At 35.9% G+C, this 13,769-nt stretch overlaps 1 protein-coding gene across 1 annotated transcript; it reads left to right on the forward strand.

The window, feature by feature from the left end:
- Positions 1–910: 910 nt before the first annotated feature.
- Positions 911–10,323, forward strand: LOC135734044 (hexosaminidase D). Its single transcript, XM_065252942.2, has 14 exons — positions 911–1,328; positions 1,617–1,748; positions 1,861–2,128; positions 2,222–2,331; positions 2,467–2,554; positions 2,774–2,938; positions 4,428–4,611; positions 4,927–4,998; positions 5,244–5,448; positions 5,517–5,599; positions 7,170–7,245; positions 9,181–9,276; positions 9,399–9,488; positions 9,991–10,323. The coding sequence occupies exons 2-14, from the start codon at positions 1,669–1,671 to the stop codon at positions 10,187–10,189; spliced, it is 1,716 nt and encodes a 571-aa protein (XP_065109014.1). The 5' UTR covers positions 911–1,328; positions 1,617–1,668; the 3' UTR covers positions 10,190–10,323.
- Positions 10,324–13,769: the final 3,446 nt, after the last annotated feature.

Here is a 13,769-nt window from a genome sequence, read left to right on the forward strand (position 1 = left end):
GAGTGAGTAAGATAATAACACAATAACTTACATTTCAAAAGCAGAAATAAAGATTAGCTAGCTAAATACAAGATCAACCAAATCAAGTTTAAAGTGAAGTCAAAGTAGTGAAAAAAGAATGGAAGCAAAAAATATGTACATTTATTATAATTTAATCTCTTGGGGGGATTTTTTAAGAGGGTAATCATGAACGGCACTGCCATTTAGTACAGAGAGAGAGAGAGAGAGAGAGAGAGAGAGAGAGAGAGAGAGAGAGAGAGAGAGAGAGAGAGAGAGAGAGAGAGAGAGAGAGAGAGAGAGAGAGAGAGAGAGAGAGAGAGAGAGAGAGAGAGAGAGAGAGAGAGAGAATAATTGTCAGCACAGTCGAGCTTCAATTTCAATAAACCACTATCATTGTGATCAGTGTTTGCATTTCATCAGCTCATTTGCATTAAAGAGCACAAAACGGCACATTTTTCGCACACCTACAAAATGTTATAATAATTATGTATATGGTATTTTGAGGTAAAACTTCCCTTATGTACTCTGGGGACACCAAATATTTATTTTACATCTTAAAAAAATCTTGAAATGTCCCATTTAATGCCATTTTTCTTTAAACATAACTCTAAAAAAAGTAGGCCTAATTGCAAGTTGTAATAGGTCACTTATCAAATGTAAGCAAGTGCCTGACATTGACTGTTTTAGCTTATTTACACAAAACGTCAGATTCCCCTACTGCCATTGCACAATATGCCCTTTGAAACATTTTCAATTAATGCTAGGATATATGGACTATCAGTCTCTTTAAAAAACTTTTGGAGTCGATGGGTTATTGTCATTTAACTGTACGTACAGACTGTTAATTTATTAAAAGCAAATTAGATACGTTTATAGACATTTAGAAATTCATGAACATTTTTAATTTAGTCACTCAAATTTCATACTGGCTTCATTAAAAACAAAATAAGCATTTAATTTTCAAAACAGCTAAATATTGTTTTTTTCAAATGCGCATATAACAGATGTGTTACGGCCACCCGGTAGCACTGAGTGTAGCGTGCCGTAAAGATTCGACTTGACGCGCATATGCACTTTCTCCGGACCGTGCGCGTTCACGCGTGTGCCGGGCTGTTGCGGGCTGAAATTTGTCTGTCGCCATCAACCATCGCAATTTATAAATGCAAATAGGTTTTAGGAAAGTCAAGACAAACAGGTTGAGCTTGTCACAGGTGTCTTTCAACCAACCAAATACGTTACTGCAGCAAGAAAAACACACGGAAGTAGATGTGTTGCCTAAATCGTATGCTTTAATCACTTTTTAAGGAGGATTAATGCTCTTTATTAAAGTAAGTATTTTTCTGTTTTTAAACAATGCATTCATTTAATCAAGCGTGACATTTTAATTTATTGCTAAACAGTAATGGGGAACATATATTAAATGCACGTAATATATTAACTATTGATGCATTCATCACCGTAGCCTATATATATTTTAATCCGATCACTCGTGTTGTAACTTGTTGCAATTGTCTTAAACTCATTCAATGTACTATACGAAATACATAAATGTGTACGTGGAGCAGGTGTTTCCATTTTCATATTGTGTTGTGTTTTGTCAATCTTATTTTATGCAGGTGACTTTGCTTTCATTTCTATGGTTTGTCCCATTCACTTGCTAATACAAACATGAATCATATGAAGTTAATGAAATTGATCGTCGCCTGCTTGGTGGTTGTTGCCATGGTGAAATTTTTCTTCAGCCCCAGGTGAGGATGACTTCAACTCTCAATAGACCCCATCTACACACATGCGTACAATACTCCTATTAAGTCTCATTGTTTTAAACAAGCTTGTCGATTATTTACTTTCTGTCCATAGCTCATACAATGAGAGCTATGAAACAAACAGCCAAGTCATACAAGGTGGGAAATTCTGGGCTCAACAACATATTCCTCAGGGGAAATTACCTGAAAGTCAGGAGGCTCCTGTCGTCATAGACCCAATCCCAGAAAGCCGTCATGTCCAAATCAAGGAAGAAGAGTTGCCGTCAGTCATACGGTCTGCAGATTATAAAGTTACAGAAACACAAAAGATTGTACATTTGGATCTGAAGGGCGCCGCACCTAAAGTCAAGTATTTTGAAGAGGTGGGAACAGAGCTATACAAACAATGATGCAATTTAAACTTGTTTATGACATTTTTTCCTTGTTTAGTTTTTAAATAGCATGGTCTTTTATAGATATTCCCTTTATTCTCATCTCTGGGTGCTACTGGAATATTGCTGGAATATGAGGACATGTTTCCCTACGAGGGGGAACTTGAAATTCTTAGATCAACATTTGCATACAGGTAACTCGGTAGTTCATCCAAGAATAACAATAGCAATGTCAATTCCCTCCGCCCTTTTGTTTTGGTGACACTTCAAAGTGTCTCTTTCTTTCAAACTGCAAAATATATGAATGCTTTTCTTTGTTTCTGGAAAAGTGCGGAAGATATAGAGCAAATAAAGTCTCTGGCCAAACGCAATCAGCTAGAAGTGATTCCTCTGGTGCAGGTTTTTGGACACTTGGAGGCAAGTTCCCATATCAAGCATGTTCTCGCACGATTTGCTTCAGTATATAACTACCAAAATATTTTTTTGATTTGTGCTACACATCTAGTTTAACCTCTTAGTTGTGATGATTAGGCATGAGTAATGTAGAAACAAACATATTCAAATGATGCACGTGGTGTGACTTTACATGGCTTTGTTTTTTTAGCACTCAACCGCATTTATCTGTTTTTTCTTTAGTTTGTGTTAAAACACGAGAAGTATTTTCACTTGAGAGAGGTGCCAACCTATCCCAATAGCCTAAACTCTCTTGCTCCAGGAAGCTTGGAGCTTGTAAAAGAAATGTTAACGCAGGTTATGCGGAAGCACCCGGAAGCTCGATGGTTTCACATAGGTGCTGATGAAGTAAGTGTGTTGTTATTTTTTGTGTGATCCATTGTGCAGTACATGAATTATACAGATGCATTAACTTAAAGGAACACACCACAGTGTTTTAATATTTTACTATGTTCTTTCCTCAACTTATACATACTTAGACGAATACATACATACATATCTTTTTTCAATGTGTACACTTTATCTTTGTACAGTGTGTTGTGAACTTGTTAGCATTTAGCCTAGCCCCATTCATTCCTTAGGATCCAAACAGGAATGAATTTAGAAGCCACCAAACACTTCCATGTTTTCCCTATTTAAAGACACAAAAGTGGCACAAAGTAAAACGTGGTGCGGAAGAGCCATATTGCAGCAAAGCTGGCTCTGATTGGATTGTAGGTCTGCCGTAAAGTAAGTTTTTCTCTCTAGTTTTCACTCGAACTACAGGACCGCGACCCGACGGTTGGAAACTTCTTTAGTGCGGTTTTGGCCGATAGATGGCTGCAAAGCGAATGTGAAAGTGCCGTTCACCCTGTTTCGAGTGGATGAATGACTGAAACTTGGAAACGTTATTTTAAGGTAAAAAAAACTTTTTGGTGTTGCTTTAACATCATCACTCCTGACTACTCTCCTTCTCGCTCAAACTTCTGTCAATATTACTGCGCCCGAGGTCGAAGTGCTGCAAACTAAGTGCTCTTCCGCCATATAATATAGTTCTAATTTTTTATCCGTTTAAAAAATCGCCTCATTTTATTTTGTGCCACCATACTACTTACTCGTGTAAATACTCATGTAACAGTCTTTGGTGGCTTCTTAATTCATGCCTGTTTGGATCCTAAGGAATGAATGGGGCTAGGCTAAATGCTAACAGATTCACGACAAGCTGTACAAAGATAAAGTGCATGCATTGAAAAAAATATGTATGTATTCATTTGTCTAAGTTGAGGTAAGAACATAGTAAAACATTTAAAAAAATGTGTTGTTTTCCTTTATAGGGATAGTTCCCCCAAAAATGAAAATTCACTCGCCCTCATGTTGTTTTAAACCTGTATGAGTTTCTTTATTCTGTTGAACACAAAAGAAGACATTTGGATGAATGATAGTAACCACACCCATTGACTTTCTATAGTACGAAAAACAATTACTATGGAAGTTATTAGGTACCGTTAACTCCTCGCTTGCCATCATTTATCAAAATATCTTTTGTGTATAAAATATACAGAAACTCATACAGGTTTAGAACAACATGAGTGTGAGTAAATGATGACAGAATTTACTTTTTCGGGTGAACTATCTCTTTAAGGGATATTGTCGCAACACAATCATTCACATGACACCTGAGAACCAATGAGGTCTGGCATTAAATGCATCACTAAGATCTTATAGCACATAAGACAAATAGACTGTTTTGTTGTGTTTTAGATGGTAAATATAATAATTGGGGCATGGCACAAATGACAAATTTTCATTAATGGGGAAAGTGGACAAATGTAAGATGTATTGCTTGTGATGCGTTTAGGTACGTGGCCTGGGTGACAGCGAGGACTCGAAACGCTGGTTGGAAGTCAATCATGGAGACAAGGGGAAGCTGTTTCTCAATCACGTGACCGCAGTGGGGCGTTTCATGGTGGCACAGCAACCAGGAATCAGGCTTATCTTGTGGGATGACATGTTTAGGAAACTCAGCCCTGAATCTATAAAAGGTATGATGGGATAGCCTGTAAGCCTTTAAATGGATGTTTTGGGTGGCATTGGTCAAATAGCAGGTGTCAGTCTTAGAAATCAGCCTGCTATTGCAAATATAGTATTATTATTTAGTAGTGCACAACAGTCAGAGCTTCAAACACGTAACTGTGTGTTACATTCAAATCATGCTGTTTGTGGTAATGGTTAAATTATGCAAACCGGAATTTTAAATACCTTGTGTTGTTCCCATACAAAAGCATGACTTTCCTGTCTTGAGCTTGATGTCAATTTGATTAAAAAAAAACATGTTCAGCAAGGTGTTTTCTTTTTAGAGTCAGACTTACACAACCTTGCTTCCCCCATGATTTGGAACTATGATCCAAAAATGGACGTGCGTGAAATAGGTAAGGTTCTGTTTCCTTTTATATTTTGACCTGTACATGTAGTTACATTTAATCATCTGGATAAATGTTTAAACCAGTATTACAAATACATAAAATACATTCCTTTACAACACTGCATTGTATGCACTACTTACTGTATATTGGCCTACAAACTTATTTTAAGCATTTAAAAAATAATGCTGTAATGTATATGATTCTAATATGCCATCTTATTAATTATCTTTATTATGTCTACGCTTTTGTAGGTAACCTTATCTTTAAATATGAGCTAGCTGAATTTCAGACTGTGTGGTTTGCTAGCGCATTTAAAGGAGCTTCTGGGGTTGATCAGATTATGACTCCGATAGATCATCATTTACAAAATCATCTAAAGTGGCAAAACGTCATTGAATCAATGGCAGAGCATAAGTCTTTGCATTTCCAGGGCATTGCGTTGACCGGCTGGCAGAGGTAAGCGATATACTGATCAAACATTCAGTCAAAACTTGCAGTTGTTTATAAGATGATTTCTGTTTAAGGTACGAGCATCACACTGTTTTGTGTGAACTGTTGCCAGTTGGCATACCATCTCTCGCTGTTTGTCTTCAGGCACTGAAACACGGTGAGTATCCAGAAATATTTTAACTCTGTAAGGTGTAAGTATGTTATAATACTACTTAAATGTATCAGATTTTATGGTTTGCAGTATCTATTGTTATGGCACCTGCTCTATAACTTTAAATGACATTGACCCAGAAACATATTTTGAGTATATATATATATATATGTATGTATATGAGGAGTTCGGATGCAAAACCTGAACTGAAAAAAGTTAATCTGACATGTCTTTATAAGCATTTTTTGTCAAGCTCTTATGTTTAGGTTCAGTGATTTCACATTAATGGCAATAAAAAGGTTATTAGTCAGTAATTAACATGTCTTATTTTCACATATGCCGCTTTAGTCATTTCATTGGTATTTAACAAATGTGAATGTATTTCGCTGCAAAACCCTCTAAGTGCATGTGCTTTTTTGCCAAAACTCTCCGCACCTAAAAACGTCTACAGTCACTTTTCATTATTTTTTCTGAATAAAGGTAAAAGGCTTAATATCCTAAAATATTTGGTAAATCTCCTTTAACCAGGTAAAAAACTTTCGCAGCTCAAATTTTAAAATCTAATAATCTTCAGACTTTGTTCAAAAAGCGGATATGTTATAAAATGAGGATCTTCAATTTTGGTTGTATAAAGGTGCACATTATCTGATTTTACATATAACAGCTTTTATGAGCTTTTTTTGTAAGCATTATGATAATGGTACCCCAAATAATATGTGGAAAAGGAGCTTTCAATACATATTTTTAATGTGCCTGAATAAATCCAACATCTCCTGTGACAGGGCAACATGTCCATATAAGTTTCCAGGTTAATAAACCACTGCGAAGTTGCCAATTCTAGCTATAATTTTGTTATTTTAATCATTTCTTTGTTTTAATTAATTTTAGATTACTTTGGGTTATCTGATTTAACTAATTGTGGCTTGTGTTTTATTCCTCTGCGCATTTTGACATTTGCACACATGTTCTGCTTTCTGCACCTTGCTTGATTCTGACTTAATTTTGTTTTTATTTTTCATTTACTATAACGGTAAATTCTGATCACTGATCAAAGCTCACTAATAATTGTAGGGTTCATTAAGTGAGAGATTTTTCTGCGCAGGAACTGCATTTAGTACAGAGATCAGCTCATTTGCATTTTAAAGGACACACCCAAAAATGGCACATTTTTGCTCACACCTACAAAGTGACAATTTTAACATGCTTTAATAAATTATCTATTTGGTATTTTGAGATAAAACTTCACAAACATACTCTGGGGACACAAAATAATTATTTTACATCTTAAAAAAGTCTTGAACATTCATTAAATGTTCCCTTTAAGGGATTATGCCTTAATAACCTTAGGACGAGATTAAGCATTTTTGAAGAGAAAGTATTTGATGAATGTAAAATACATGCCGAGACCATTTGGTCAGTATCATTCTCATTTTTGACAGAGTGGCATTTAGCGGCTTTAGCATCTGAGCTATTCATATACAAATCTTTTCTTTACCTTTACTGCACTCAAAACGTGTTTCTGGGTCAAGATGGTAAAGGTCACATATGGTAAACAATGATGTTTGATGGTGTTTAGGTGCATTTAATGAGGCGGCACAGAAGGAGGTGCAGCAAATGCTGGGCTGTGAAGTTGAGCTGAGCAAAAACGAATGGTATGATTGCCAGCTTCCTTTGTGGTTAATGCAATATATGTAAACAGTATCAGTTGTAGAATCAAATGAACCCCATGCACACATCACTTTGATCTCAGAAAATTTCCATAAAATTGGCTTCTATATGAACACAAACGCGTCTCGTAAAATGTTATGGGATCGGTCCCGTTAAGAGGACCTAGTAACATTACCGTGTTACATTCACGTAAAGCATTCTGTTTGAAAAAGAGGCAGAAACAGTGCCGTAAGGGGCGTGCCATAGTGAGGACGCGAGTGTCATCGCAAAAAGAAGTTTTGGTTCAGCTCTTTGACACAGGGATTTAAAAGCAGATTGACATTCACAACGAGAAATGTTGGCAAACTGGACTGAAGCAGAGATCAGGGAGGTAGGGCTCGACTTTAAGTCGCAATGAAATTGAAATGAAAAACTATATATATTTTTTTAATATTGTGGTATTATTAACAAATGACTTATCTTTGAGCTTCATTATTTAAAAAAAAATTGTGTGTGCTCATAATCTTTAATCAAAAATGCAAATCTCCTCCCCTCCTCAAAACGATCTCTCTTCACTTCCGGTCATAAGTACGGCAGATGGGCGGGGTCCGGGAGAAGATCGCAGCGATTAGCAATTAGCAACACGACCCAACTTCAAACGATCCAATCAGATCTCGATGGACAAATTCAAATCCAGCCCTGCCTTATTTCATCTCAAAAGCAGTTTCATTCGCATATACGTCACCACGGGGAAAATAAGGCAATCGCTACTTCCGTTTCATGGCGACTTTAAATTCGTCCATTGAGAATTGATTGGATCATTTGAAGTTGGGTCATGTTGCAATATGCTAATCGCTGCGATCCTTTTCCGGACCCCGCCCACCTGCCATACCATATGACCAGAAATAAAGAGAAATGTAAAGAGAGAGTTTCGAGGAGGGGAGTAGATTTGTGTTTTTTAAATTAAGATTATGAGGGCACACACACATGATTAAAAAAAAATAATGAAGCACACAGACAAGTCATTTGTAAAAAAAAGTACCAAAATTTTTCATTTAAATTTAATTTCATTGTGACTTTAAAGGGATACTTCACCCAAAATGAACACAAGCAATGTTTACAAAAAAACTGATCATTTAAATAGTAAAAATCTTAAACATTTACCTATAACTTAAATAAGTCGAATTTGGAAAAAGTAAAACCCAGAGAAATCACTATAAAAAGCAATATTTGAAGATCGTTTTAACTTTGTACTTAAATATGTTAAAGGACTAAGGAACGGTTTCCTGGACAGGGCTTACTGGTATTCTAATCCCGAATAAAAATGCATGTTTGAGCTATACATTTAAAAAAAACTTTGTTTTTTTATTTATTTAAAAACTACTTAAATGTCAAAATATAACTAAGGCCTAGTCTTGGATTAATCTAAACCCTGTCTAGGAAACCGCCCCTATACAATTAATATAGCCTGAGACTAACGCCGCATTCAGACAGCCAGCAATGTTATCGCTGTGTGTCGCCCGTCTCTTTCAATGAGGCGTTTCTAAATCTGCTTGTCATACACAAATGAGTACCATCCACGCCAATAACTGACGAGAGAAGGATAACTCCACTGCTTCGTTCTCATTGGTAGTCGCTCCCGAAATTCGCTCGACATTTGCATAAAGTTAAACTTTTCTTAACTTTCTCGCGTCGCTGGACACGCCCATACGGTCGCCAACGGTCAATTTCGCTCGTACCGCCGGAAGTCGCCCGGTTTCCATTGAAATGAATGAGATTGCATCGCTCTGCTACTGCTGGTCGCTGGCTGTCTGAATGGGGGGTAATGATTAATTGTGTGCACTGATGTGTTAATGTGGAATAAAATGTAACATAAATGTTACATAATTTCATCTTTAGAATGATTAAATATTTTTTTCTGTTCTGTGATTTTTCTGCAGTAAGGGTCCAACCTTTCCTGGTGCAAAAATTTATGAAATGGTAAAGAAGATCAGCAGCAGTCTTGCCAGTTCGATTGAAAAGCTTTTGAAAGACTAGTGAGTGATTCACAGAGTGTTTACACAGAGTACAGAGTGGCATTTATTCTGCTTAAACTCTACTGATGTCTTTGTTATGAAATTGTATTGCATGTGCTTATGTTTTGTCTGTTTTTTTGCAGCCACATCAGAGGCTCATTTAGTCCTTATCATCGCAAACGCAACTTTGGAAACCCTCGAAATCTAGGATTTTTCAAAAATTCACTAAAAATGTAAGATTGTTTTTATGTTATTTGTAAAGATATGGGTTTTTTAAGTGTATTTTTTCTTAAACATTTTGCCAATTACACAAAGTTCACACAGTAGTTCATATAGTTTGAAATTTTGCTGTAAAATTTTATGCTCTGCTCTAAACAATTTAATTGACTAGAAATTGTTTGTTTTTAGAGTAAAGCTTTTAAGAGTCAGTCAAACCAGTTCACAAATGATGGTCTCTAAATATTCATTAATTGCTTTAAAGTGATTTAACCCCCAACCGGTCACAAAACTCAAGATAAACAAGAAATTCAGGTCTTGTTAGTCAAGCCACAAATTTGAGTTTAATAATTGATTGTGTAAACCAAAACCACCCTTTGCCCCAATGACGGAGAGATGTTCCCTTTGTTCTTTGGGGAGGGGCAGCTTTTGGTCAGGGTCTGGCAAAAGTCTTACAATTGTCTGCCACATAATAAACTGAAAATATACATTATGCTGTTCTGGCTTTTTTCTCTTCAGATCCCTGGATGAATGGGACACATTTTTGCTGACTTTCCGGCGAAGCATGGAGGACATATTTTTCCCGGACACTTTAGAGGAATGGATGGAAGAGAATGTCAACGAACACATAGAAAAACTTCACCAAATGGTGGTTGACGTAGAGCGAATTATTAAACTTAACGGACAGGCAAAGGCCGAGCCTGCGAAAATGAGATGAAAACAGACATTTCAGACAGAATGCAACTCCCACTGACATTAGAGGAATATCTCACCTTATTTACTGGAGGCATCGCTCGAAATGATGTCACTGTCAGAAACACAGAAAAAATCATATAATATAAAAACAAAAATCTACTCAGGTGGCATCTTCACACTGTGCATCCTTACGTATGTTTGCCTTTATTTAAACTAAATAATGATGTAAATTATTTACGGTATACAGTTGCACTGGTATGGGCATGAAACACTCTTACAGTTGTTATATTAAATTCATAAACATTTTTTACACAATAATTAAAGCTGACACCTGGTGCATAAACTGCTTAGACCAGTCTAACAAGTTGCTTATCTATTTTTATCTTCACGACAGGTTATAACTTTAAAGGGATAGTTCACCCAACAATTGAAATGGTAGCTACACAGTTGATGCTGCACATTGACTTACATAGTACAGGAAAAACACAGAATGCAATTTCGGATGCAGAGACAGTTCTTATGACACAGTTGTGGCTGTGTTTATGCAACTTATGCAATCTGGTTGCCAGCCTTTTGCACACTTGGTCAAGCGAACTCAGATTTACAGTCTTCATTGCAACATTAAAGGGATAGTTCACCCAAAAATGAAAATTCTGTCATCATTTACTCACTCTTATGTTGATAAAAACCCGCATAAATTTCTTTGTTCTGATGAACACAGAGGAAGATATTTTGAAGAATGTTTGTAACCAAACCATTAGTGGACTCCATTCACTTCCATAGTAGGAAAAAAGAATACTATAAAAGTAAATGGGGTCCACGAATGGTTTGGTTAGAAACATTTCTCAAAATATCTTCCTTTGTGTTCATCAGAACAAAGAAATGTATACAGGTTTGTAACAACATTAGGGTAAGTAAATGATGACAGAATTTTGCTTTTGGGTAAACTATCCCTTTAAGATATTCAACATTCAACAATATTGTATGCTGTATTTACTATGTTTTTTTAAGGGGAATAAAACAATAAAAAATATGTTGTGGTATTTTATATTATAAAACATCTTTCATACTAGACTGTATATCTAGACTGTTAATTGCTTATATTTCAGATGTAAAAATGTCTATGATATATAATTTCTGTATATTGAAGTGCAGAATTGATCATGCCTATTTAAAAGTCGCTTATGCTGTATCCAGTAAAATAGAAACTTAGGAACATTTTACGTTTTTATTTTATTTTACTTTTAAATACTGATGACACCACTGCTTAACCCTTATGTGTTGTTGGGGCCATTTTTGGCCATTTTTGCAATTTTTTTGTCTTAATTTGGCCACAACTTTCTCTGTGTTTCAGCAAATGGAATGATTTTTGGTGACAAATCTTATATTTACACATATTTTAAGAAAATGCTTTGAAATTTTTCAAAAACTTAACAATATACCGTGGGCAAATTTACTACCCTTACGTGTTGTTAGCGGCCAAAAAAGGCCACTAAATTAAACTGCTGTAAAAATTTATCGGATGAAATTTTTTTCATTTTTTTTTGCATAAATCTGTTAATCAACCTCAGTACTGATCAAAACTACCAAATGTTTGCAAAAATTCCATGATTTTAACTCTTTCATTGCCAAGTTTATAAGTAGTGTCACTGATTTGGGGAAAAAAAACACACAAAATGACAGATTTTCAATATAAAACGTGACTGTGGACTGGATTTTCTTTTACCTTTTTTACAGTCTTGGGCATGCCAAAGATTGGTAAAAACATTGGCTTTGATGCATTTTTAGTTTTTGTGCAGCATCAGATTAAATTTTTTTCTCCCTCATTTATTGTTTGTGGCCATTTTTTCCCCATTGACTTCCATTATAACAACATTTTTTGATTGCTGAGCCATGACACCTTATTACCATGCATTCTTGATTCTTTGTGCCTTTTCCTTTTGCAAAGAGGTAAAATTTGTCATTTTTACTGTTGATCACCATGTGGCACCATTAACCCTTTAGTAGCCTGTGCAAAAAAACAGAGCATAAATTCTGGTCTGTACATTGAGTTATATGGACTATAAAACCATTGTGTGTGTACGAGTGTGTGTGTACGAGTGTGTGTGTACGAGTGTGTGTGTGTGTGTGTGTGTGTAGGGTTAGTGTTAGTATTGAGGAGAGAGCACCTCCCTCGCGCACCAGTTAGTGCTGCACTGGTGAGAGGGATTTAGTCTCCTGTAGCTGTCCCTCTAGACACAAATCCACAGACACCAGCAGGCACCAGCAGCTCAGGAGTGAAGAGGGGAACATGCAAGTGGTGTACAGAACCAAAAAAAGAACAGTCAGCATTTGTATCCGTTGTGGTAGACACACTTGCAGAGAGCACCAAGTAATATGCTGCAAGTCCTGCTAAAAAGACTGAACACACACACGTACACATATACACACCAAAAAATTAGTTTGATTGTTTAGTTCTCCATCCATCCTCTACTCTTGCTTCATTGTTCAGTTTATTTGAAGTTGTTTTTGCATTTTGGTTCATAATAAATGTTGTTAATAAATCTGATGAAGAGAAGATTTTTTACAGATTTTTCCACACAGACGCACACACATGCAAGCACGCACGCACGCACACACACACACACACACACACACACACACACACACTCTCTCTCTCTCTCTCTCTCTCTCTCTCTCTCTCTCTCTCTCTCTCTCTCTCTCTCTAATATGCTGTTATAGTCCATATAACTCAATGTACAATCCAGAATTCAAGCTCTTTTTTTTGCACAGGCTACTAAAGGGTTAATGGTGCCACATGGTGATCAACAGTAAAAATGACAAATTTTACCTCTTTGCAAAAACTAAAACCACAAAGAATCAAAAATGCATGGTAATAAGGTGTCATGGCTCTGCAATCAAAAAATGTTGTTATAATGGAAGTCAATGGGGAAAAAATGGCCACAAACAATAAATGAGGGAGAAAAAAATTTAATCTGATGCTGCACAAAAACTAAAAATGCATCAAAGCCAATGTTTTTACCAATTTTTGGCATGCCCAAGACTGTGAAAAGGGTGAAAAAAAATTCAGTCCACAATCACTTTTTATATTGAAAATCAGTGATTTTGTGTTTTTTTTTTCTCAAATCAGTGGCATCACTTATGAGCTTGGCAATTAAAGAGTTAAAATCATGAAATTTTTGGAAACATTTGGTAGTTTTGATCAGTTCTGAGGTTGATTAACAGATTTATGCAAAAAAATTTGAAAAAAATATTAATCTGATACATTTTTACAGCCGTTTAATTTAGTGGCCTTTTTTGGCCGCTAACAACACGAAAGGGTAGTGAATTGGAACAAGGCACAAGGGTTAAAGAAAAAAAATATTTTACTATGTTCTTACCTCAACTTAGACTAATTAATACATACCTATATTTTTTTTAATGCATGCACTTAATCTTTGTACAGCGTGTCGTGAATATGTTAGCATTTAGCATAGCCCCATTCATTCCTTAGGATCCAAACAGGGATAAATTTAGAAGCCACCAAACACTATGACCTCTCATGTTTTATTGACTTAAAAAATCTTTTATTTTGTGCCACCATACTTACTCGTGTAACTTTT

The sequence above is a fragment of the Paramisgurnus dabryanus genome, chromosome 3, assembly GCF_030506205.2.
Source record: "Paramisgurnus dabryanus chromosome 3, PD_genome_1.1, whole genome shotgun sequence".
Lineage (NCBI taxonomy): Eukaryota > Metazoa > Chordata > Actinopteri > Cypriniformes > Cobitidae > Paramisgurnus > Paramisgurnus dabryanus.